Source organism: Pelodiscus sinensis, chromosome 2, assembly GCF_049634645.1.
Source record: "Pelodiscus sinensis isolate JC-2024 chromosome 2, ASM4963464v1, whole genome shotgun sequence".
NCBI classification, from domain to species: domain Eukaryota; kingdom Metazoa; phylum Chordata; order Testudines; family Trionychidae; genus Pelodiscus; species Pelodiscus sinensis.
The window spans coordinates 169,654,116-169,681,817 of NC_134712.1; the positions used below are offsets into that span (position 1 = coordinate 169,654,116).

At 43.0% G+C, this 27,702-nt stretch overlaps 1 protein-coding gene across 3 annotated transcripts in view; it reads right to left on the bottom strand.

Annotated features, from left to right (window-relative positions):
• SEPTIN7 (septin 7) overlaps nt 1-27,702 on the bottom strand; it is a 122,762-nt gene that overhangs the window by 41,325 nt on the left and 53,735 nt on the right. For all 3 annotated transcript variants that reach the window (XM_075921751.1, XM_075921749.1, XM_075921750.1), the window contains 3 exons: nt 19,270-19,376; nt 11,164-11,264; nt 7,990-8,124 (listed from right to left, as the gene is read on the bottom strand). In XM_075921751.1, coding sequence (XP_075777866.1) covers nt 7,990-8,124; nt 11,164-11,264; nt 19,270-19,376 — 343 coding nt within the window. The remainder of the gene's footprint in view (nt 1-7,989; nt 8,125-11,163; nt 11,265-19,269; nt 19,377-27,702) is intronic.

The following is a 27,702-nucleotide window of genomic DNA, read 5'->3' on the forward strand; positions in this document are numbered from 1 at the left end:
CCATCCAGATAAGCCTTTTCTGAAGTGGACATGTCCAGGCATGCCACCAGCAGGAGGAGCATGCTAGCTCACCCAGAGCAACATCCATCCATGGTGGGGGGCTCCAACCCAACCCCCTGCTCACCCCATTTAATTGGTTAATCAGTTAAACACAACATTTAACCAGTTAACTAATGAAATGGGTTTTTATACATCCCCATTCAGAATGTGTCAAAGATATGCCTATAATTTAAGATGGGGATCCTAAACTCTTTAGGGTCACAGCTCCCCTTATTCCTGTCTAAACCCACCCTACCCCCACTGGAATCAGGAGCAGGAGGGTTCAGGTGGCATGGCTCCTGTGGAATGGATGGGAGAACGCAACCAGAATACAGCTGGTTAAGTCTGTGGATAGGAATGTGGGTGGAGCCACAGTCAGGGGCCAACGCTGTTGGTGGGGCTCAGTGTTCAGTCGTGGTCAGGGGCAGTGATGGATGCAGAGTCGGGAGCTGGGGCCATGGCTAGAGCAGGGACAAGAGCAGAGAATAGCTGGGTCACACCCCCTCCCTACTCCTTAAGTTAGATTCACTTCTGTTGCTCTCATCTCCTCTCCCTCAAGAGATACTTCGCAATGTTCTCCATCCCCCTTTAGCCTAGAGAGCAGTAGGTCAAATTCAGAGACTGTTCGCTTGCCTATCAATAACACTACGGCACTTGAATGGTCCTCTCATTTATTTGGAAAAAACTGAAAAGTTAAATTAAAATGTACTTCTACAGTTACAAGTGGTTCCCAATTTAAACAAATGAGCTCAATTTAATTCAATATTCTGGAGAGAGCAAGAATTTAATGTCAACAGTACAATTGTACATTCTTCACCGAAAGGATTGTTCAATAAAATAGTTATCAATGTGGGTATCAAAGAATAAACTTTGTTACTTTCATTTTATTTCTTATATTTTTGATACCATGATATTTTGCATTTTAGATGTAATTGACAAAGACAGGTCTGAGGCATTATGACAAAACACCTACATCTCGAACATTAATACAACAAGAATGTATCTGGGGAATGTGTTCTTCTGTTTCATAACATGTATAGATAGGATAAAAATTAACATTAATAAAAAAGTTTATACTGGATTAGCTGAGGTCAGTGGATGCTTCCGAGCTCCAACAAAATAACCAGTCCTGTCCTAAAACATCTAGGGCTGAGAGTTCTGTTCAGCTTCCATGCTGATTAAGTTAGCTGAAGTACCAAAACTGTGAATAAAAGACTGGCAATTGCATGAAGAGGTCTACCATGAGTGGATGTATTCAATTTACTTCACGTAAGCAGCAGGCAAACTGGATTCAAATCAGCAAGAGGCTATGCACATTTCAACTCAACCTGCACTTTTAAAAATCTATGAAAGACAGATTATTCTTGTAAACAAATACTGGAATCTCAATTTATTCAGTAGTATTGAATCCTGATGGGCTAACAAAGGCTGAAATTTTCTAAAATACTAGATGCACCTAAATTTCTTTAAAGATTTATAAGGATTCAAAGCCATAATCTAAAAATTCTTGTGGAAAGGTACTTAACTCCACATATACAATAGCTTGTGCTAAGTGTTGACTTTTCAGCTAGTGTTAAAAACTAAAATTCCCATTATACAACAAAAACAATGCATGTTAAGCTGGTCAAGAAAAATCTATTTGGCAATATGAGCCCATTTTTACATGTCCTAGCCAAAATCTTCAAAATGTAACCCAAACTTGAGATGAAAATATACTGTAGCAAAGAGTTATCTCAACATAAATTGCTGCTATAAACTCAAGGTAACAGCAGCATAAATAAAAAGGGAGGGAATAATGCTAGGAAGTTTTTCATGAGAGAGATGCTGTCATGAACAGGAGGAGTGCTAACCAGAACTTGGTGTCAGCCTGGGGGATGGGAGAACCAATCAAGGTACAGGGTTGATATATGAATTGGATATAGGTTTCCTGCCTGCTTTCTTTGTGTGGGAGAGAGAAACCAGAAGTTAAGACACACTGAATAATTTCAACCCAGGCAGGACCACCATGCCCCCCCAGAATTCAGGACATAGGAGTGGACTGAACAAAGAAAATTAAAAGCAAGCAAAGGGAAAAGTGAATTCAGTCGCTTTCAGGGTAATTTTTCTTTATTTTGCGGTTTGGTTTGAACTGCTGTGTTTGTTTTCCTTAGTTGCTCCATAACATCTAACAACCAAGTATGCTTTTGCAAGTTTATCTTTTGTTTTGTAATAAAAAATACTTAGGTGAGGATTTGATTCTTGTGTCCTCGAAGGTCTGTATGTATCTGCATGCCTCTGACTGAGGGGTCAGCTACCAGAGACTGCAGTTTGTTTTTCTCTTTTATTTTTCAAGCTCTTTAAGGGCAAAAGAACTAAGGGTACTTATGGAGGTCATTTCAAGTGTTCACCCCTGGCTTTTAGGCATCAAAACGCACTTGATGGTGGCAGCGAGTCCCCAAAATCTGTGTATTATGATTCCGGGGACAAGTGTTGTTTTTTTTTTTTTTTTTTTTTTTATAACCAGTGCCAGACAAGGTTTTGAAGCTGTTTTGCAGAGTGCCTAAGTGGGGAACAACTTTGACAGATGCAATCCCAGAACACAATCCCAATTCCTCTGGGTGACTATGCCCCACTTCATTAATCTAGTGGGCATGATATCAGGATCATCTAATTTCTCAAGCTATTGCTGAGGGCGTGGGTGGTCTTCAGTGGGAAGGAGCTTGCTTGTCCTGTCCCTATGTTTATTTTTCATAGGTTGGAGCAGGCGATCTGGTTATAAATTTGATTATTTTTCATGTACATATAAATGCTAAAATTTCAGTTCAATTTGTATTTAATAAAATACTTATCAATTTTAAAGCCAAGAGGGCAAAGGAAAGACACCTCATCTATAAATATTTTTACCCACGTTAGAGTTTTGTTTTATTCAGAATAAAAAGATGTGCATCACCTGATAATGACAGTTATACAAGGCCACAGTGAGCCCAGAAAACACCATCACTCAAGACCTCTAGATACTTTTGTATAGTGCTGGGGAGGAGCCAGTGGTCATAGTACATGTAGGTACCAATGACAGAGGGAAGGGTAGGAGAGAAGTTCCGGAGGCCAAATTTAGGCTGCTAGGAAAGAGATTGAAACCGAGGACCTCTATGGTAGCATTCTCTGAAATGCTTCCAGTTCCATGTGCATGGCCAGGTAGGCAGGCAGAAGAACTTCAGAGTCTCAATGTGCAGATGAGATAGTATAGGAAAGAGGGGTTTAGATTTATTAGGAACCGGGGAAACTTTTTGGAAATATAGTAGGAACATAAGAAATATCCCGGGGGGGGGGGGGGGGGGGGGGGGAAAGAGATGGATAGCTCAGCGGTTTGAGCATTGGCTTGCTAAATCCAGGGTTGTGAATTCAATCCTTGAGGAGACCATTTAGGGATCTGGGGCAAAATCTGTCATGGATGGTACTTGGTCCTGCTGTGAAGGCAGGGGACTGGACTTGATGACCTTTCAAGGTCCCTGCCAGTTCTAGGAGATAGGCATCTCCATTCATTTAAGATGGGTGAACTAGAGTTCCTTGTATGAAAGGAGGATATTGATATAGTAAGCATCACAGAAATTTGGTGGAATGAGAACAATCAATGGGACACAGTCATACCAGGGTACAAAATATATCAGAAGAACAAAACAGGTTGTGCTGGTGGGGCAGTGGCACTATCTGTGAAAGAAAATGTAGAATCAAATAAAGTAAAAATCTTAAATAAACCAAATGGTCCATAATTCTAAGAGGAATATAGCAGTAGGATAGTGATAGTGACTATGAAATGCTAAGGGAGATTAGAGAGATTATCAAAATAAAAAACTCAGTAGTGGGGGATTCCAACTATTCCCATAATGACTGGGTACATATCACCTCAGGACAGGATGCAGAGATAAAATTTCTTGATACCTTAAATGACTGCTTCTTAGAAAAGCTGGTTCTGGAGCCCACAAGGGGAGAGGCAATTCTTGACTTAATCATAAGTAGAACACAGGATCAGATCTAAGTGGTAAATATAACAGGACCACTTGGAAATAGTGACCAGAATGTTACAGAATTTAACATACCTGTGATGGGAAAGAAACCTGAGCAGCCCAACACTGTGGCATTTAATTTCAGAAAGGGGAACTACACAAAAAAGTCGTGGATGTGGTATACCTAGACTTTAGTAAGGAGTTTGATATGGTCTCGCATCATATTCTTATCAATAAACTAGGCAAATACAACTTAGATGGGGCTACTATAAGGTGGGTGCATAAGTGGCTGGATAACCGTACTCAGAGTGTAGTTATTAATGGTTCTCAATCTTGCTGGAAAGGTATAACAAGTGGGGTTCCGCAGGGTCTGTCTTGGGACCGGCTCTGTTCAGTATCTTCATCAACGATTTAGATATTGGCATAGAAAGTACGCTTATTAAGTTTGCAAATGATACCAAGCTGAGAGGGGTTGCGACTGCTCTGGAGGACAGGGTCATAATTCAAAATTATCTGGACAAGTTGGAGAAATGGTCTGAGGTAAACAGGATGAAGTTTAATAAAGAAAAATGCAAAGTGCTCCACTTAGGAAGAAACAATCAGTTTGACATATACAGAATAGGAAGCAATTATCTAGGAACGAATACGGCAGAAAGGGATCTAGGCGTTATAGTGGACCACAAGCTGAATATGAGTCAGCAGTGTGATGCTGTTGCAAAAAAAAGCAAACATGATTCTGGGATGCATTAACAGGTGTGCTGTGAGCAAGACACGAGAAGTCATTCTTCCGTTCTACTCTGCGCTGGTTAGGCCTCAGTTGGAGTAGTGTGTCCAGTTCTGGGTACCGCATTTCAAGAAAGATGTGGAGAAATTGGAGAGGGTTCAGAGAAGAGCAACAAGAATGCATAAAGGTCTAGAGAACATGACCTTATGAAGGAAGGCTGAAAGAATTGGGTTTGTTTAGTTTAGAAAAGAAACGATTGAGGGGGACATGATAGCCGTTTTCAGGTATCTAAAAAGGGTGTCATGAAGAGGAGGGAGAAAACTTGTTCATCTTGGCCCCTGAAGATAGAACAAGAAGCAATGGGCTTCTTAAACTGCAGCAAGGGAGGTTTAGGTTGGACATTAGGAAAAAGTTCCTAGCTGTCAGGGTAGTCAAACACTGGAATAAATTGCCCAGGGAGGTTGTGGAATCTCCATCTCTGGGGATATTGAAGAGTAGGTTAGATAAATGTCTATCAGGGATGGTCTAGACAGTATTTGGTCCTGCCACGAGGGCAGGGGACTGGACTCGACCTCTCGAGGTCCCTTCCAGTCTTAGTATTCTATGATTCACACAGCGCACAGTCGGCCCATGGAATTCCTTGCTAGTGGAGATTGTGAAGACTAGGAATTTAACAGGGCTCAAGAAAGAACTAGATAAATTCATGGAAGTTAGGTTCATCAGTGGCTATTAGCCAAGATGGGTAGGAATGGGTCCCAAGCCTCTGTCAGAGGCCGGGAATCGGTAACCGGAGAGGGATTGCTTGAAGATTCCCTATTCTGTTCACAGCGGCAGACGTAGGGAAGGGCAAGCAGGGCAGCTGCCCCGGGCTTCAATAGGCCCCGCGCATGTGCAACTACCTGTTGGCTGTGGCCATGGCACATGCGCGAAATTCAATAGGCCCCGTGCCCTGGTCCCCGCAAAACTCTCATCCACCCCATCTGTTCACTTCCTCTGGGGCACCTGGCATTGGCTACTGTTGAAAGACAGGATACTGGGCTAGATGGACCTTTGGTCTGTCCCAGTATGGCCATTCTTTTCTGACCATGTAACACCATAAAAACAGGTAGGAAGTGAGTGAGTTTACAGATACAGCATTCTCCTTTTAAAAAGAAAAAAGTTAACTAGGCTTTGGCCATTTTATATTCTCTGAGCATACTTAAATCTCCTTGATTCAATTATATTTAGGGGAGCAGTGTCACATTCTGGGGTGCAATCTGGACCAGCAGGGGTAGGCCCCGGACCTGGCATGAGCCAGGCTGCCTGCCCGCCTGACTCCTAACACACTTTAAATGCAGAGCTGCAGCAGGGTTAGGTCCTGGACCCAGCACAAGTCGGGACTGAGCCAGGCTGCTGGCCAGCCTGCTAAAAAAATTTAGTGACAGGGGGAGGGGGTGGAGGAATGTGCATAGTCTATAGCATTAACCTATAAGCTTTTGCTTATTGGTTAATCAACTACACTATTACATCCCTACCACGCACCCCTCTGATTTGAGATTAAACATGAGGCAATATCAAGTACATAAAGTAATTTTCTCTCCCACCCACTAGAGAGAAGTGTGACCAAATTAAAAATAAGATGGAGTGGATGAAAGCTTTGAATCATAGTGAAATCTGTGAATGAAAGCAGAATTTCAGCAGCAGGGGTTTTCAACTCATTGAACAAAAGCCACAATAATTCCAATATAAATTTATGGCAAATATGAACCACAAATATTTACAGTGGAGTCCGGATTAACCAACACCTGGTAGTCCGATACTCCGCTTTATCCGACCCTGCAGCTCCCGGGGACTTTGTCCCTGGGAACTGCAGGGTTGGATACAGTGCGGGCCGGGAGAACGGCCCCGCTTGCTGCTCCTGCCTGGAAGCATCTCGGCAGCGGCAGCAGCTTCTCCTAGAGAGCGAGGGAACAGCTGATGCTGCTCTGCCAGGGAAGCTTCATCCCGGCAGGAGCAGCATCAGCTGTTCCGTTGCTCTCTACAGTAGAGTCCATATCAACCGACATATTCGGTAATTGGACCATGTGTTGGTCCCGTTTAGGTCAGATGATAGGGACAATTTTAATAAATTGAATGATAATTAATACAGAAATGGCATTAAGGAATAAAAGACATAGCAACACTCACAAACAGATAAACTGACCATATTTTTCTTGGTATTCCGATTTACAACCAGTCTGGTGTACTACTATTTGACAAGCCAAATTACCCCAATGAAATTAAACATGGCTTGTAGTGTAGCAAAAATGGGTATTTTAATATTGCTAATGAGATTATAAGTATGATGCATAATGATCTGATGTATAATTACTTGCTTATAGTTCTGTATGCTTCTTTTTCCCAGTTTTTCAAGATTAGATTATGTTTACTGCAAGGCCTTGATTTCTGTTAGCTTTACAAATTAAGTTGTACCCCTTGTCTGCATCACAAACTAAGTTGTGCAAGATTCCTTTCTTTTACTATTCCCTTAAGTAATTATTAATCTTATCTGAAACTCTGTAAAATTGTTTGGTGTGAGTGCGACAACCATCGAACATGCCAGATGGTCAAGAAAGAAGTGGAAATCTTAAAGATAACCAGGAAACATCCCTTGCGTCTGAGGCTGAATTAAATTGGCAGCATTGACAACCTTGGAGACAGGCAGAGACCCCACCAAGACTGAGACACAAAGATGGGAATCAATAACCATCAAAGGGTAACTCTGGAGAACATCTCTTAACGATGGAGGACTGCAGCAAGACACTGCAATATCCATAGACCCAAATGGGAATTTTATATGTATAAGAAGAGGAGCTCTGACCATTGGAACTCTGGGTTTTTGTTCTGCAAGCCAAACCTTGGAGGAAACTCGAATCGCAATCAAAAGACCCCCAACTCCTCAGTCAGCCTTGCCTGGCCAGTAAGACTGACTTGAGCCATGTCTAGTAACTATGCACCATCTGTAAAGGTGCGTGTGTGTGCGTGCGTGCGCCTCCCTTATAGAGCATATGCTAACTGCTTCTCTACTGCATTCTCAAGAAACAGGGCATATTGCCTTTTCCCCTAAAAAGATCCCATGTGCTTCTTTTCTTATAAACCTAACAGTAGCTTATTTTGAATACTCCTGACCTGGAATTTTGTATATTTCTGGAATGTCAAAGTTTAAAAGTGTATTTTGAGATAGAATTAGGGAGGAAATGCACATTAAAATATCAAGATACTAACCCATGTCCTGAAGGAGCAATGAAGTATAAACAACACTGCACCCTATTATCTGGCATCTGACGTCGATTCACACGGGATTCTGCGTTCAGGTAGTCTTCAAACTTACTGTCAATGTAGTCAATAACAGGCTGCCAACTACAGAGTGTACATAAATAAAAGCCTGTAAGATCATTTATACATATTCACATTAATTGAATATCAATTTCTGAGATACACATACACTGATTTTACTGAAAACAGAAACAGTACGCACAATATTGCTATAGCATTATCTAGTTTAAAAATACTGAAAAATGTAAATGTAGGAGGAAAGTAGATAAATTCTATTCTAAACTGCTTTAAAATAATGAAGCTCTCTTTTTAATTTGAAATGTTAATCAATGCATTCCTTAATGAAGAAATTAAGATTATATTTAGCAAGGTTTTTATAGTCAACAGGATTTCAAACTAACTACACGAACTGCAAGTATTTCTGAAATATTAGCACAATATAAACTAAAATATTGTAAGCATTGTACAAAGAAGGGAAATAGAATATTAAATAATTTAAAAGATCATTCAACTCTTAAAAAAACAAATAAACATCATATATTTAAGTAAACAGTCCACATGTCCACTGAAAATTCCTTTAAACACAGCTATCCACTGTCAACAGTTACTAAAGGAATATACTTTCTAGCAGAGCTACTCAAAATGTGGCCCATGGCCTCTCTGCATGTGGCCCGCAGTGCCTTGAGCTGCTTCATGAGCCACCTGCCTGCCTCATTGCTGGGGCTCCAGCAGTAGTTCCAAGCCGAGGGCCAAGCTGCACAGCTTTGAGCCAAGCCACATGCGCAGGAGCTGCCGGACGGAAGAGGGGGGAGGTGGAAAGAGGTGGTGGCAGAGCATGTCTGCCCATTTGCTACAGTGCAAGTGCATCCCTGCAAGCAAAGCTGCATCTGCACGTGCATGGGAGCTGCTGGCTGACAGGGGAGGGGAGCAGCAAAAGGCACAGCACAGCACGCCTGCCATGTCTGCCACAGCAGTAATGCCTCTCCATGAGCAGAGCCGCGTCTGCGCATGTGTGTGGGAGCTGCTGGCCAGCCGGGGGGCGGGGCAGCAAAAGGCAGTGGCAAAGCACGCCTGCTGTGTCTGCCACAGTGGCAGCGCCTTCCTGAGCCAGGCCATGTCAGTGCATGCACAGGAGCTGCTGGGGGCAGTAAGAGGCAAGTGGCAAAGCAGTGGCGGAGCCAGGCAGCTAGACAAGGGTGAGAAAGGTCTATGCTGGGGCAGCAATCAATATAATGGTCTTCTGTTGATGTGTGTTTTAGTAGTTAAATTGCTGAACTGTCATTGCTCATTAAAATTGCTGTCACATGAGTGGAAATCAGGTAAATATTGCATTATATTAATACTAGCACAACTGACTTAAATGGGACCTGCGTGTTGTGTAGTCTTGCCTTAATCTTTGTATTCATGCCTATCAGTGTGAAAGAAGCTATTTGCATATACAGCCAGTCCCAAAGTTACAAAAGGTTGATTGATGACCGTTTGCACTTACGACCAAACCTCCCATTAAGCCATGGGTTCCCAAACTGGGGGGTGGGGGTGGTGAAGGAATTCGGGGGGGGGAGAAGAGGGGCGCCGCAAGGCGACACTCTCCTCCTCCTCCCCGCCCAGGGTCAATCCCCTTGCTATTTTTGTTTTTTGCCTGTCAGTTCCTTTTTTTTTTGCTCAACAAGTTTTGTTGCTGGGGGAGGGAGGAAGCATGAGGGTTTCTCAAAAATCAAAAAGGGGGCATGATGCTGAAAAGTTTGGGAACTACTGCATTAAACGGTTGTAAAGTCAGTCCCCGAGTTACGAACGCGACCCGTGCTTATGAACAGCGCAGTCGTAACTCAATGGGGTCCGACTTACCAACATTTCAAGTTATGGCCAAGTTTTTGGTCCTTAACCCATTCGTAACTTGGGGACCGGCTGTATTTGCAACTGTGCTTAAGTTGCGTCCGTTGGCACGTGCTATGGGTATCATTGTGGCTCCTGGAGTTTTCAAAGTTGAGTAGCCCTGCTTTATAGGATGTCAAAGAATTATCAATCACGTACCATCATAGAAATAAGTTAGTTTCAGATTACTGGGAGCATTAATAATGCACAAAAGGCTGAAATTTCTGTTCACATTAGAGCTATTTAGAGAAGCTAAAAGCATTTAAACCAAATTAAAATGGCAATAGACAGCCCAACTTTTAAAATAAGATTACTGGCCTATAGGGAATTACTACCAATACAAAATATACGCAAAGCTTAAAAAGCAAACCTTATGATTGAAAAGAAAAAAAAGCATATTTAAAATGAATATTGATATTTACATCCCTAGTGATCAGTTAGCTAGCAGGTAATAGAATTAATGCGGTTACTCAACTATTCTGATTGGTTACTTGACTATTCTATAGTCACCAGGGGCTGAGCCACCAGCCAGTGCGCTCTGACCCCATTCCTGGGAGCCCCCTGCTGCTATCAGGGGCAAGAGCGTAGGATGCCAAGCAGAGCCGGTCTGTAAGGGGAGCCAGTTTAAAAACCTGCTCCCCACACAGACCAACTGCTGCCACCCCACACTGCTGCCTCTGATACCAAGGTAGCAGTGTGGGGTGGCCCTAGCTCCTCATCATAGGGATCCAAGCTCCTCATGGACAGAGGCTGCTAGAGGAGCGGGGTGAGGCTGCCGTGAAGTAGCCTCTGTCCAAAGCAATCTGGGCTGGCCCATGGGGAGCTGGGACCACCTGCGGACAGGAGCTTATGCCATGAAGCACCCTCTGTTCACAGAGAGCTCGGACCCCCCTCCCCCAGGGACAGGAGCAGTGGGCGGCTTCACAGCTGCCTTCCCTACCCTCTTCTCCTCAACACCGGCTCCACAGTGCTCCCTTCCCAGCCTCTCTACTGCTGCCTAGTGTGGGGAGAACTGGCTTTTAAGCTGTCTTCCCCCCAGCACTGGCTCCTGCTTCCCTCCTGCTTGTTGCCTCTGTATCAGAGGCAGTGGGGGGGGGGGGGGGGGGGGGAGTTGATACGATTAACCGATAAATGAGTTGCCCAGGCTTATCAGTTAGTTGTATACTTGATTACTCGTTTACATTCCTACTGATCACCACAAGGACAATTCTATTCAAATTTATTTTGGGAGATCATAAAGTTAGCTCTTACCAATTGCTATTATCCACTGCATCTCCAAATCCTGGTGTGTCAACTATTGTGAGTAGTAACTGAACACCACCTTCTTTGATTAAGACTTTTGACTGTTCAACCTACAAGATTCAAAAGATTTAAATTCTCATATAACAGCTGTAATACAATACTGATTTTAAGTCATTTGTTCCAATGCAAAAAAAACCCAGCAGCCTAAACAGACAATATAAATTATATACCAACAATAAAATAGTTGAGGAACTTTGCAGCTTTCATTTTGAGCTGCGATGGCCCATTCTGCCTGTATCATCTGACTTTTTATTTAAGCTTTAAGACCATGAGGAAAACTGGATACTGTTAATGTTAGAAAATCTACAGGCAGTCCCCGGGTTACGTACAAGATAGGGACTGTAGGTTTGTTCTTAAGTTGAATTTGTATGTAAGTCGGAACTGGTACATATTGTAGGGGAAACTCGAGCCAAACATTTCTCCAGAGCTCAGTTTTATTCTCCCACACCTCACTTCCCTCAGTCCTTTATTCTCAAGCTGAGGTGTCTGCTGAGAAAAGCCGCTCTGCGTCTCCCTGGTCTGCTGGGGGGGGGGGGGGAGGCGCTAGCTTCACATCTCCATGGTCTGCTGGGGGGAAGCAGCTAGTGCGGGGTTTCCTCACCCCGTTTGTAAGTAGGGATCTGATGTAAGTCTGATCCATGTAACCCGGGGACTGCCTGTATTTGCAAAGTACATGGAGAGGTGCTTAATGTTTTCATTGACTGCTAGCAATTTCTAATATTTTCACTGGTTAGCAGTTTTAGAACTCAATTAGAAAAATGAAATGATCAATACTGATAGAAAGTTAACAAAAAATCCAACGCTTGCACAGATTATGCAACAAGATGTAGTAATTCTGTATAGTGATAGAAATGTTCTGAAATGTGATTTGTCCTTTTCATACATGTTCATTTTTTTTTAATTGTATCCTTTGGTATATATGGTTTTGACTATTTTCTTCCACTATTTGATCTGAGGAAGTGGGTCTGGCCCATGAAAGCTCATCATCTAATAAACCATCTTGTTAGTCTTTAAAGTGCTACATAGTCCTGTATTTTAATTCTGTATACATATTCTTACATCCATATATGTGGGTCATCATATTAATTACTAGTTCACTCTCTTCAAAGGAAGTGACTATCCGTTTTTAAAAGTTAATAAAATCCTATGATACCTACTATTTCTATACATTGTTTAAAATATATTTGTTTAACTCGATGATTGTTTGGTAAAGATCAGTTCCAGAACAGGAAATCATCCACTATAATGTTTAGAATTTTATTTTTCAGTTTTAAAATCAAAGCAGCTGCTCCTCTGTCCTTTCCCTAAAAACATATATTGATTCTTAAAAGTACTTAGCACGATTGCCAACATTAAGTATTGGTTTCTTGGGCAGAAACACCACATACAGCTTTTTAAAAACCCAGCTGGACCTAGTTTGCCAAAATCTGTTCTACAATATCATCCAATCAGGTTTGGGTTATATAGGCAAAGATCCTTATCTCACGATGAGGTTATCTGTACTAGTCACCAACTATGCATTAAATCTGAAGGTAAATTGTGGACCCCTTTTTCATAAAGGCTTACTAGAATTAGAATAGAGATGTCAATGTGTAGATGACAACACGGTTAACCGATAAACCTAGGATCGTCAATTAATCCTGTTGACTACATGCATTCCCCTTTCCCCCCACTTCTCTCTGTATCAAGAGACAGCAAGGGCTGAGGTGCAGCTAGTGTTCAGGGGGAGCGCTGGCTCCCCAAAAACCAGCTCCGTTGAGCTCCCTGCCGCCCTCCCCCACCCCGGCTCTATCAGAGGCAGAGGCATGGGAGTGGGGGGGAGGGAGGAGAAATGTCAGAGGAGGCTGCGCCACAGAAACAGTCCCTGTACACAGGGTTCCGAGCTCCCTACAGACAGGCTTCCCTGCATCTCATGAAGCAGCCTCTGTCTATGGTGACCTTGGGCCAGCCTCTGTTTGCAGAGAGCTTAGGCTCCCCACAGACATGGGCTGCTGCCACACACCACTGTTGCCTCTGTATCAGAGGCAGCAACACGGGGCAGCAGGCAGGAGTGGGTCTGTGCAGGGAGCTGGTTTTTAAACTGGCTCACCTTACAAATCAGCTCCCACCTGCCACTGCATGCTGCTGCCTCTCATAGCAAGGCAGTAGTGCAGGGTGGCAGGTGGTTCCCTGGAAGTCGAGCTGGGAGCATATTGGCTGCTGGCCCCTCCCCTAAGGGCTATCGAATAGTTGTGTAACCACTAAAATTTGATGCCGTCACACAACTATTCAACTACATGCTATCTAACATCCCTAGATTAGACAAAGCCCAAAGAAACACGATTTTTGTCTTTGTCAGGTTTCAGCAACCTTTGGCTCTCTACCCAGCAGGGTAAACCACTGATAGGCTGAGACACATTTTTCTTGCCTTGACTGTCTGCAGGCCCATGCTCCTCTGGCAGCTCCCCAGTGGCCGCAGTATGCTGTTCCCAGTCAATGGAAGCTGTGGGAACAGGCACAGGCTCCAGGGATGCATTGGCTATCACTTCCCACAGCTTCAATTGGCGGGGAACGGCAAATCACAAGCACTGGGAACTGTGTGAGGCCGTGTCTGAGGACGGTCAAAGTCAGCAAAACATCTCATGGCCCACCAGCAGATTACCCTAAAGGGCAGAGACACAGAGGTTGCCAACCCCAATTTTAGTCTTTGTTTCTATCTATTGCAGTAGTCTATGCCGATGGTTTTTCTTCGCTATTTCCTTTGGTGATAGATGATGAGAGGCTCAAGTCCTCATGACCACTTTTCTTGAGTATCAATCACACAACATGAACATGGAAACATTGTTCAATCCTCTTCCACTCTTAAGGTGGTAACTGAAGGAATACATATAATATGCCTAGCATTTTCAAAAGTGTGATGTTCCCTATCTCAGAGTAGCATGGTTAGCAGGATTCTGCTCGAGGATTTATTTAGCTATGTAAACCTCAGTGACCTTTCAACAGTTTCTGTAAAGGGAAATCATGCCTTACTGATCTACTAGAGTTCTTTGAGGGGGGTCAACGAACATGTGGACAAGGGGGAATCCAGTGGATATAGTATACCTAGATTTCTAGAAAGCCCTTAACAAGGTCCCTCACCAAGGGCTCTTAAGTAAAGTAAGTTGTCATGAGATAAGATGGAAGGTCCTCTCATGGATTAATAACTGGTTAAAAGACAGGAAACGAAGGGTAGGAATAAACTGGAAGTTTTCAGAATGGAGAGAGGTAACTAGTGGCATCCCCTAAGGGTCCATACTGGGATCAGTCCTATTCAACCTATAAGTGATCTGGAGATAGGGGTTTATAGTGAGGTGGCAAAATTTGAAGATGATATCAAACTGCTCAAGATAGTTAAGACCAAGGCAAACTGTGAAGAGCTTCAAGATGATCTCACAAAACTAAGTGATTGGGCTCAAAATGGCAAATGAAATTTAATGTTGATAATTGCAAATTATTTTTTCCAATCCCCAATATGATGGGATCTAATTTAGCTATAGCTACTCAAGAGAGATGTCTTGGCATCATTGTGGATAGTTCTCTGAAAACATCCACTCAATGCACACCAGCAGTCAAAAAAAAAAAAAGCAAATAGAATGTTAGGAATCGTTAAAGGAATAGAGAATAAGATGGAGAATATCTTATTGACTATATATATTCATGGAATGCCCACATCTTGAATACTGCATGTAGAGGTGGTTGCCTCATCTCAAAAAAGATATCTTGGCACTGGAAAAGGTTCGGAGAAGGGCAACAAAAATGATTAGGGGTTTGGAACATGTCCCATATGAAGGGAGATTAAAAAGACTGGAACATTTCATCTTAGAAAAGAAGAGACTGGGGGGGAGGGTATGATAAAGGTCTATAAAATCATGACAGGTGTGGAAAAAGTAATAAGGAAGAGTTATTTACTTGTTCCCATAATTTAACTTTATAACTGCTCGTTCTTATGTTAATAAGTAGCAGGTTTCTAACAAAAGAAAGCTTTTCTTCATGCAGCGCACAGTCAACCTGTATAACTCTTTGCCAGAGGAGGTTGTGAAGATCAGGACTTTAACAGGGTTCAAAAAAGAACTAGATAAATTCATGGTGGTTGGGTCCATCAATGGCTATTAGCAGGGCTTGTTGAGCCATGGCGAGCCCCGCTAGCCAGCCACGTGGTTCAGGGCGCTGCACATGCACTGATTGTGCTGCGACGCCGTGCTGGGCTATAATTTACTCGTCTGTGGTGAGTAGATTACCTTAATTGTCGAGCCCTGGCTATTAGCAAGAATGGGTAGGAATGGTGTCCCCAGCCTCTGTTTGTCAGAAGCTGGAAAAGGATGACAGGAGAGGGATCACGTGATGATTCCCTGTTCTGTTCATTCCCCTGGGGCATCTGGCATTGGCCACTGCTGGAAGACAAGATACTGGGCTAGATGGACCTTTGGTCTGACCCAGTATGGCTGTTCATGTTTTTAATAGGTTTCAACTAACTTAGAGTGAAAGCTTCTCCATGGCAATTAGCTTTTTAGACTTTCAATATGCCAAGAAATTTTATGGTGGTTTTCCTGATGGTGAGATAGTCAAAACTTTGCCCTCTACAGCACACCAAATGTTACTTTTGTTAGTGTCAATTAAGAGCAATATTAAGAACCTGTGCCATTCATCCTGTTTAAGTTATTTTTCTTCTGTGAACTAAGTGAACACGTTTGTCCATACATGGTCAAAATCTCAGAATGCAGCAACATCTGGAACAGATCCAGAAAACAACTGTAAACTAGTGTCATTCACAGCTAGACTCCAACTGTATCCTATCATCTGGTTTTACATGTATTCCCAAGAGATTAATGGAAAACAAATTAGTTCATGTCCTGGAATTTAAAACTTTTAAGAAATCCATTCCAAATGGCCATTTTCCCACGCACTTTAGTTAAGCAGGTCAGATTGGTCTATTTTACATTACACTAGATCTTACAAAACTGAATAAAACGTCTCAGTCTCACTTACAGCAGATTCTAGTTTGCTGCAGCATTTTTTAAGAGCAAATGCCATTTACAACATTTCCCCTACTGTGAATTGAGGACACTCCCCAAAATAGCAACAGCCACATAGGAGCAATAAATATATTGCTACTAATGAAAGTCTACTATATTACTACTGGATCAAGCATTTCTACATATCACACACCATTTACAATAGTTAACTGATAAAATATATATATATATTTATTTCACATTAGGCGTGTTAGCACATAGTCGTGAAATGATTAACTGATAAACCTGGGTTTATTGGTTAATCCTAACCACTATATGCAACCCTCCCGCCCCCGCTGCCTCTGTATCAGAGGCAGCTATGGGGGGAGGGAGTAGTCTGTGCCCATGGGGAGTCAGCTTTTAAACTGGCTCCCCACAAGCACTGGCTCCTGTGGGACTGCCTGCCCCCACTCCAGGCGTTGCTGCCTCTGATGGAGAAGCAGCAGCACAGAGAAGGGAGGAGGGCATGCGGGAGCCGGTACATGCAGGGAGCCAGCTTTTATGCTGGCTCTCCATGTGTTCCGGCTCATGCAGAGCCACCTGCCCCCCTTTGCTGCCTCCTACAGAAGTAGTGGAGATGGGGGTCACAGGTGGGAGCTGGTGCTTCGGGGGAGCTAGCTTAAAAGCCAGCTCCTCATGTGCACCAGCTTCACAGAGCTGCCTCCTCTGTCCCTCTATGCTGCTGCTTCAGATACAGAGGCAACAGCGCGGGATGGCAAGGGGCTTCCCCGGAGTGGGGTTAGGAGCATACTAGCTTATGGCCCAGCCTCTGGGGACCATTGAATAACTGTGTAACTGCTAAGATTTTGTAAGGTTACACAGTTATTAAATTAGACAATATCTATAGTCCCTATTTTACACAAGTATCAGAGGGGGTAGCCGTGTTTGTCTGAATCTGCAAGAACAACGAGAAGTCCTGAGGTACCTTATAGACTAACAGATATATTGGAGCATAAGCTTTCGTGGGTAAAGACCACTTCGTCAGAAGCATGTAGTGCAAATTCCAGACACAGGTATAAATATACCTCTGGAATTTCCACTACATGCATCTGAGAAAGTGGGTCTTTGCCCACGAAAGCTCATGCTCCGATGTATCTGTTATTCTATAAGGTGCCGCAGGACTTATTTCACACAAGATCATTTACTTTATGGCTTCTTCTGAATTCTCCTACCAGAAATTAATTCTGTGTAATTCATGAAAAAACAGACAGGCTTTCCACTGAAAAAGATAATACTTGTTGATTTTCAGCCACTATGAGATAATGGTACATGAAAAGGCAGATTGCCAGTTAAAGATAGCAACAGTTCCTGGAGGGATGAATGCCCTTCATACAATTACTATAGAATTTAGGATACTTATGAAACCTTCTAATTTAAGCACCTGAACAGAGACTGGACAAAGTTAAACAAATGTGCTGGTGTGGTGAGGAAGACTGACTACTTTCAAGCCATATGGCTGTCCAGTGTCAGTTGGTGTTTCAACTTGTATGAATGTACATCAGGTTAGAATCCTCTTCAATCACAATACACTTGATTTCACTGAATTCTTATGGTAGAGTAAGAAGCATCGTTTTCAGATGTAAAAGTAACAGATTTTAGGGCCCAAAGAGACCATTTTGATCATCTAGTCTGACCTGCATGAGAGGCCAAATGAACCTCATCCAGTATTTTCTGGATGAGCCCATAAATTCTGTTTTGCCCATTTTTTAGAATGATATCCAATCCAGATAAAGACTTGAAGTGATTGAGAATCCATCCTGACTTGCTCCAATAGTTAATTACCCTCACTGTTAAAAATTTGCAAGTTATTCTTATTCTGAATTTATCTACCTTCAGCTACTACCCACATGAGTTCATTGTATTTTGTTCTGCTTGCTTTCAAGAGCCACATACTAAAGTCTCTACACCATGTATGAATTTGTACACGGTAACCAAGTCACTGTAACCTTCTCTTGGGGAAAAAAAAACCCGACATCCGTCTCATATACATGTATGTTTCCCAGACCCTGATGTTTTTTAAAAAAAGATTGTAACCCTTTCTAATGTTATTGGCATCCTTTTTTGAAATATGGAACTCCAGACCTGGACACTGTAGTCCAATAACTGTTTCACTAATGCAGTGTCCTGAGGCAATACCCTTTTTCTACTCATCCTGCTTGAACATTCAAGGATTAGGTTTGCCTTCTTCGGTGCAGTTTTGCAATGGGAGCTCATGTTCAGTTAGCTACCCATGATTAACGTCAAGCATTGTATAACTTATTTCAATGCAGTGCATTTGAGGAAGTGTTCAGTTCCCCTTTAAAAAACAAACAAACAAAACACATCTCATACTGCCCTGCTTTGGTCAGTTCGCAAAGTCTTTAACAATAATGTAAAGAGGTATCATGCTACCTAAATTCTACAGCATTCTACCATTTTGGTGTAATGATAACAAGGAGGAATATAGCCTCTTGAATAGTTTTGTAAGTGTGACTGCAATTTCAATTTGTCCAAGATTATCATCTTAAAACAACTGCACGGGGTGGCACAAAGAGGAGATATGGACTGGGTTGGATGGCTTGAAAACTGGAGTGAGGAGAGGTCAGAAGACCAGACTTTTTAAAAAGGCAAATGAAAAACAGGAAAGGTATTTAAGACGTTTTTATTACTCTGCAATGTTCAATATGAACCTAAGCATTTGTGAATTTGTATTTAAAAAGCCATGCACATTTACAAAGTAACAACCTCACTTCTACAGAGATTCTTGCTTCTGAACAGTAACTGGAATGACTGAAGGGTCAGGGACCTACAGAGCATTTGGTGACCACCTGTAGGACAGTAGAGGGATTTGACTACATCACAGGCAACAGTGGCAATCACACAATAGAAGAGCTTATTGATAAATGCAGGTTAAAATAGATAAAAATACAACAAGCATACTGTACAAGCTAGTTTTCTCCTGGACATTAACTTGAAAACACTATCTTCTACTGTTATCAATTAGCAAATTACAACACAAAAAACAAGGTAGTTTTTTTGCACATACCTGTACAGTCTTTTTAATTCTATGTGAAGGACCTGGATAGTCTGGGGAATACAAGTCTGTTAAAAATAATGAGTTGATTAATGTTGATTTTCCCAGTCCAGATTCACCTAGAAAAAAGGTAGAAGTATTAGTGAGTACAATTAGAAGTATCATACATAGTATATACACCTTTTATAATCTCATTTTAAATGCACTTAAAATTTGGTATGTAAAAAAACCTTTCCTAGCGTCAATCATATGCTATGCAGAAACAGATAACTATTTTACACTACAAAATGAGACTTTCACTGTTACGTTTAAAAGCATCTACTTTTCAAGTCAAATCCTAAAACTGTTATAGGTGTTGAATGCACTTAGCTACTGTTTCTGCCCCTTTTATGGCCTCATCATATGATACACAAATAAGACATTGCCATGTTAAGCTATCAACAGGCTATCTATTTAAAACTGGAAGTAGAATATTAGTGGAACTGGAAGTTTCGTGCAATGATTTTATTATACCAAACGACTGTTACTTTGGCTTAACGCCTGTGGTTCTAAATAATTAGAGTGGAGTTCCAAATGCACATGGTTTGCATGGGAATTATTTTTAAATTTCTTTTTAAGTGACTATAATGCTGGCATGGCTAACATTTGTAGAAGCAATTGCCAAGGCAATCCAAATAAAGTTGCAAACTCATAAAAAAATCTGCCTATTTACAGCTCCATAGAAGCAAGGTTCGAGGTACAACAGCCACTATAATAGTTTATAAAGACCTTGTATTTACAACAGCAAAACCATTAAAACCAGCCAGTTCAGAACTACTACAACATTCACGGATATGTAAAGAGAAAACAAGTATGTGTTAGGTTTGTGGCTTGCTTCAACTCTCAGTTCACTGTGCTACTCAAGAAGGGATTGAAGCACGGATGATGACAGAAATTTGCTCCTAACCCAAAGATGACAAGATACAAACCACTGGTGACATATTTTCTCTAAGGGAGGAGGAACCAGTTGCATCGCTCTTTATAGTAAGATGCTGATTGGCTTACAAAGCCATCCTAGAAAAATCTCATCATAACAGTGTCTTGATAAAAAATCCTAGAATACTGCAAGTAAATGAATGACAATTATTATAACAAAAGCTCCCATTATTGCTTATTTCAATTATGAACTGCAATAGAAAATGGGCTTATCTTCACAGCAACTTAGGTTAACTTGAGTGGAGTAGCCAGAGTTCATTATCTTAAGCTAATGTTAGGGCTTGCCTTCACAGAGCAGCAATGTACTTTTGGAGCTATGACTTTTAAAACATACCTGCATATTGTGCACTGTTGATCAGTACACAATGGAGCAGTCAACAGGCTAAATTCAGAGTGCCAAACAATTCTGAATTGACTCTGACTTTATAATCTTTTCAAAATTATTTTCTATACCTTGACCACAAAGAATTGACTAGCCCTGGTATAGACCCTAGCAGTGAGCACTAAAGGTTTCCGAGGGTGCATTAAAGTACTACTGTTGAAAGAGCACTGAGTTAGATAGAGCATGCTAAGAAATCTTTAGTGTGCACCTGCAGGATTTGTGTGTACCAAATTTATGTTCAACACTTCAGCACCCTTTAGGTCACATTGTCCCACCATGTAGACAAGCCGCACAAACTACACACCGGTGAACTGATCCTACAGTGGTCCTATATAGTGACTGGATTAGCAGCAAAGAATTCAAATTTAAATCTGGCAGGCAAGGCAAGTCTTAATGATAGGCTAAAGCTGTGACAGTAGTACTGAGACAGGTTTTATTTTCAAGTTTATGGTGCATGCAGCAGTTTTAGTAGCTACTGTGCTTGCAAATACTGTAATGAGCTTCTACCAGACATTCTTGTACTCTCTCTGCTTATAAGACAAGGATAAGTTACTCAAATTCTCTCATTTTACAACAAACAGGGGAACGCTAATCAACAAATCTGAAGCTGTAGTCAAAATTTGAGTTTAGTCAGAAAGTTGCTCACTTTACAGTATAAGATACAATCCTGTATAAAAGGAAAGTTGAGGAGAAATTTGTTCTGCCTTTTGGCTTCTCTCTACATTAGGACACCATCTCATTTTATGAAATCTCATTCAACTACTTTGAATGTTACACCTCTAGTTCATTAGAAAAACCTCAGAATTAAGGATATTAAATTGTGGTTCTGGCTAATTGTGTAGTTGATGCAATTTGTACATTTTTTATTGACTACACGATTAGTCAATAAGGACCACTCTGCAGAGCCACAATGGGGATAGCACCAGGAGCCGGCTGTCAGGTTCTTATTACATTTAAAATGCAGAGGTGCAGTGTCCCGGACCAGCACAAACCTGGACTGCTCGGTCACAGCTCGCACTGAGTCCAGCAGCCCCTGGTTGTGGCCAGCCCTGTCCATCACAATCAGGGGCTACTCTGGGGCAGGGGGGGGGGGGGAAGGGGCAGCTCCCCACTAGGACTCCTGTGGACAGGGACAGCTGCTGGTGCAGCCTCCCCTATCCCCCTGCTGCCTCAGAGAGACAGCTTGGGGGGGGAGGAGGGGTAGAAGAGTGATAACTTGTTATTCCAGTCAACTATTTGCTAACATCCCTACTCAGAATGCTTTGTTCTTCCACAAATATCAGACTATATGGGGCTCAGAAAGATATTGGCATGTTATATTCTGGGATCTTGTCAGTGTCACTTTTTTTTTTAAGTTAGTCAAAAGACACTGCTGTTCTAAATGCCCCAACAGTTGTTTCTTTTTAATAAGAACCTTCAACACAGAAATCTTTGCAAAACTGTATGCTTTGGTTTGCTGTGTCAACACTGAGACTCAACATGTGGAAATAACATTCTGAAGTTTTGATGGATCTGATGGAACACCACATGCTCACCTTATAATATGGCAACATTCTCTGAGCTTTCACTCCTTGGTTACTAAAGCTTTTAGACCCCCACAGGTCTTGTCTAGGGGTGTGAACGACTGGTTGACTAATGTACTAGTTGCTCCCCCACTCCTGCTGCCTGTTTCAGAAAGAGGCAGCAAGTGGGGGGGTGGTAGAGGAGAGAAGAAGGGGATGCTTCAAAGCACCAGTGCCATGTGGAGCCCAGGGCCAGCTGGGGTCTGGATTCCCAGCTGGCTCCATGCAGCATTTCAAAGCAGCAGTGATGCATGGAGCCTGGAGTCAGCTGGGGATTCTGAGTCCTCAGCTGACCATGACTCCATGTGGCACTGCTGCTTTGAAACACCACGGCGAGTCCGGTGCCAGTAGGGGACTGCTGGAGTTCCCTGCTGGCCCCGTGCCTCCCACAGCATGTTCACCTTTGAAGTGTAGCAACAGCCAATTAATCTAAATTTAACATCCCTTGTCTGGTCTGTCCATTACAGTAGTAGGGCTGAGAAAAAGGTTTCTTGAGTTGAAGCTGCTGGAAAAATAAGTAGGCTGACAATTTGGAGACAGCCCAATTTTTCTATGTGCCTTAGTTCTTCACCAGATGGTAGACTTGGGTTGTCACTTCAGAAATATTCAGTTCTGTATGCAGAAGGGAGTCTAATTTAACTAACAAAACAGGAGTCACTACTGAGGTTTTTGAAATTGTGTTCTTAACTTTTCAGTAGGCTACAAATACCTCAGTTATAACAAAACAAGAGAATTCAGGTCATTGTAAATTAATCCTCCTTGGAGGATTATTATGGAATAAAAGCATTTTAGGGATGGGGGAATTGGAAGCAGTTTTATACACTTCAATTTATGCTCACTGACTTTATCTGATCAACTTTAACTTTGTAGAGTGCCCATGTAGAAATGTCCGTTAGTCGATTAACCAATAAGCAAAAGCAGAGTTTGGTCCCGGACCAAACTGACGGCCTGGCTCTTACTACATTTAAGCGGCAGAGCCGCAGAGGGGGCAGTTCCCAATTGGAGGCAGCAGTGGGGAGCGGGGGCAGGACAAGTCTGGGCCCACCACAGGCAGAGATTGCTTCATGGCAGCAGCCCCTTTCTGTGGGGGGGGATCTGAGCATCCCGCAGAGAGAAGTTGCTCCGCATTCCACGGAGCAGCCTCTGTCCACGGCAAGCCTGGGCACACCACAGGTAGTGGCTGCTTCATGGCAGCAGCCCTCATCCGCGAGGGATCTGTGTGCCCGCAGAGCATCTTCTCATTCTAGGGAGCTCAGACTCCCAACAGACAGGGGTTCCTGCCATCCCACACTGCTGCCTCTGTATCAGAGGCAGCAGCACAGGGCAACAGGCAGCCAGTCTGCATGGGGAGCTGGTTTTTAAACTGGTTCCCCTCATGGACCAGCTCTCACCTGAAATCTCATGTTACTGCCTGATAGAAAGGTAGCAGCGCAGGGTGATAGGGAGCTCCCTAGGAGTGGGGTAGGATTATATTGGCTGCTGGACCCATCCCCCAGGAACTACTGATTTCATGTGGTTACATGACTATTCAGTTACCCGATATCTAACATCCCTATACTACAGGTCTCTCCTACTCTTATCCTAGGTTCCTATAAACGAATCAAGCATTTTTTTAAAATTTCCCTTCAATAAATTAAACTGATTGCATACTAAGTCTCACGGTGAAGTCATTTTTATGGCTCTCCTCTGACATTCTCTTCAATTTCTCAACATTCTTATTGAAACATGGACACCAAAATTGGACAATATTTCAGTAGAGGTCTCACTAGTGTAATAAATAGCAGTAACATAACCTCCGTATCCATATCTTAGTTTATATATCACATTAAGCCAGACATGGCCAGTAATTTTTGATCGAGGGGGCACTCCAAGAATTTCATAAATGCTAAAGGCAATGGCCCCACTTTTCCATGATGTTAATGGAGGTGAGGGGGTCTGAAATAAGGTAGGGTGCAGAAGGAAGCTTGGGGTAAGGGATTGGGGTGAAGGAGAGGGTATGGGTGCAGGAGGCTATTCTTACCTAGGGGAGAGATGTAGGAGAGGGTGCGGAGTCTGGAAGAGGGTTGTGACCTGGGGCAGAAATGCAGGAGAAGGTGCAGGAATTTGGGTTGTGACCAATGGTAGAGGCTTGGAGTGCAAGGTCTGGGAGGGTTTTGTGACCTCAAGGAGTGGCGTAGGAGGCAGTGCAGGGTCGGGGAGGGGTGTAGGAAAAGGGATGCAGAACATTTCGGTTACATTGGGTAGGGGTGCAGACGGTTGGGAGGAAGGAGAGGCTGGGAGTCTGTTGGCCAGCAGCCCAGCTGGTTTCTCAGCAAGGGTCCCTGCCGTCCACCCCCTGCACAAGCTGCAAGTCCAAACAGGGGAGGGTTATTTTGCTCGTTGCAGGCAGCTCCCATTGGCTGGAAACTGGCCAACAGGAGCTGCAAGATAATGCTGGGGGCAGGAACAACATGCAAGCCACTCCCCTGGGATCACAACATTTAGTGAGCTATTCTAAGCAGCATGCACGGGTGGGATACACAGGGAACCTGGTTCAGGCCCCTGGAGGCCGCAACCAGCCTATAGGCCATATTTTGCCCAGACCTGCATTAGGCTTTTTGGCTACAGCATCATTCTAGGAACACAGTCAGTTGTCGTCCCCTGCTCCTTCCGCCCCCCCCCCCCATCGCTCATAGACCCTTTATATAAGCCACTGCTTCCTATATTTCTCTGTCCTGTGAGAACAGCCTACATTCTTTATGCTAAGACACAACACCTTGCATCTGCCCATATTAACACACAACTGCATCCTTCTTATCAAATGAACCAGATAACGAAGTGATTACTATTAATGCTTCTTCCACCCTCCCCCAGCTGGCTCCTGCCTGCCCTACCCCCCCAAAAGGGAGGAGGGCAGGTGGGTCCACAGAGCTGGCACGTGCAGGGAACAGGCTTTGCCAGTTCCCCACGCGTATCAGCTGCTGCCTGTCCCCCTCACCCTCTTACAGAGGCAGCATCGCAGGGTGGGAGTGGCAGGCAGATCCCGTGCTTGTAGGGAAGCAGGTTTTAAAGAGAGCTTCTCACAGAGGCAGCGGGAGCAGGAAGCCAGTTCATGATATAGACACAACAAGGAGGGGGAGGGAAGATGTGTGTAGTCTACAAGATTAACCAATAAGACCAAGCTTACTGGTTCATCATTGTAGTTGTCTACATGTCAACATCCCTACTAACCCACTGGAAATACAAGTTAATTAGGAATGCTAAAGGGCAAAGTTACACTCATTTTCCAGAATATGTGCAATTTTATCACATCACCATATTTGGAGCACAGAACTTCAATAAAATATTTTAACATTATGGAGATGGTACGAGCAGGTCACTTTCCTAAGTCTCTTTCCTCAATCCTGTAAAGCAGATAATTTTGCTTAATACATTTCATAGCTATTATGACAATACCAATTCACAGAATATGCTTTTGGCTAATGCTTAGTTAAAATCAGATGTATGTATTGTTCATGGCAGGTGTTGCTATATTCCCTTAGGCTTTATTATTATTTTTCCATTTGACAATGCTTTTACATAAGAGAGATTCACATCAATATAAAACTGGTACTTATAAGCCATGGGGGAGGGGGCAGGAGATTTCTATCTGCCAGGCAGTATAAAAAATAATGCATTTCATGTCTTTTCATCCTTGCACAACTCACTGTATATATATGCACACAGTGCCTGAAGCTGTTTGAAACTCCCGATGTCCTGAATAATGGCTCTGACACAGCTGCAGCACCCGGCAGGTAGTGCTGCACACGAATGAAGTTGCACGCATAGGCAAAAGTTCAGTAGGAGACTTGACTTTCTTGGGTGTGTGTAGGGGCCAAAGTATTAGGGATGTTAAATGGGATTTAATCAGCTAATTGACTAGTCAACGGAATTTCCATTGACTAGTCATTTAGTTGATTGGGGGGTGTGGGGGGGGGGGGAAGAGACTGCAGAGCTGCAGTGGGGTTAGCTCCTGGTCCCGGGAGCTAACCCCACTGTGACTCTGTCTTTTAAATGTATTAAGAGGCTAAGTGCAGCATATGGGGGGGGGGGGGGGGGGGGGGGGGGAGAGAGAGAGCCAGGTGCGATCCAGGACAGCTGATTATCGGCTTGTACCTGGACTCCCCCATCTCGCTGTGCTTGTGATTTTTAAATGTATTAAGAGCCTGGTATATATATTATGGCTCTTAATACATTTAAAAATCACAAGTGCTGCAGGGGGACCTGGCACGAGCCAGGAATCAGCTGTCTGGTTCATGCCTGGTCCCCTGCTACACCTCTGGCTCCGCTGCCCACTCCCCATGGATATGGTGCTGGGAGAGAAGAGGCTTATAAGCATCTGCTTATCAGATAGTCAACTCAACACCTACATCCCTACAAAGTATATGAGAAGTAGAAAAGTGCAGGGGTCCCCCAGGAGTAGGGCCGGGAGTGCACTGGCTGCTGGCCCCACCCCCATGACTATCAAACAGTCACATAACCAACAAGATTTCATATGGCTACACAACTATTTGATTACACTGTAACTAGCATCCCTAATCTAAATCTCTTTAGTGATTTTTCTTCTGAAATTAACCACTTTAGGGAAAAATCACATTGACTGGAGCCAAGATTCTATTAATAATTTTCTGGTACAACACAACAGCAGGAAAGCCTACGGCAGATGAACTTTGCTTTTGCCTGTGGGTAGTGACGTTGCCAACATAAGGTTCTGACATTCAGCGCATACAGAACAGTTCTATCAACCTCTTCTAGAGCACAAAATGTAACTTCAAATTCAAAGCAAGACTGCTGTTAGATAATTGCAAGTCACTGTAACCATAAATACCATTTTAATTAGTTCAGAGAATCCACGAAGTGGTGGAGATTGGTTAGAGAAACCTTGTTAGCAGCCATTAAAATAGCCTTTTATAAACAGCTATTATTGCCGCTGCCATAATAAAGGCCAATTTTCAAACACACATTGCCAAGCTAACCCATCTGCCTGCAGTTTGCAAATGTAATCTTATGCTGGAATGGAATATTTTATGGAACACCTGAGGCAAAACAGACAAGACTTTTGCATATAGAAACTTCAGGAACAATGAAATTGACTAAAATGGCAATCACCATCATATTTCAAGAAGAAAGTCTGAGAAGTTTATTTAATAAATCAAGAAATTATTAATAGAGTCTCTCACTATTTGCGCTGCATTGATGCCTCGAGTGCCCCATTTAATATTGAGCCTTGTGCTAGACACTTTTCAGATTTAAAGACAGGAAAACTCAACCCTTAAAAAAAAAGTGTGGAGCCCTAGTACAGTCTACACAAGGAATATTAGCTATCGGATAATTGAATAGTCAAGTAACCAAATGAATTCTTACTGGTTACTTACTATAGTTCCCAGGGCAGAGCCGGCAGCAACCTGGCCCCACTCCCAGGGGCTCCCTGCCGCTGTCTCTGCATCAGAGGCATCAGTGCAGGATGCCAGGTGGGAGCCAGTCCACAAGGGGAGCTAGTTTAAAAAA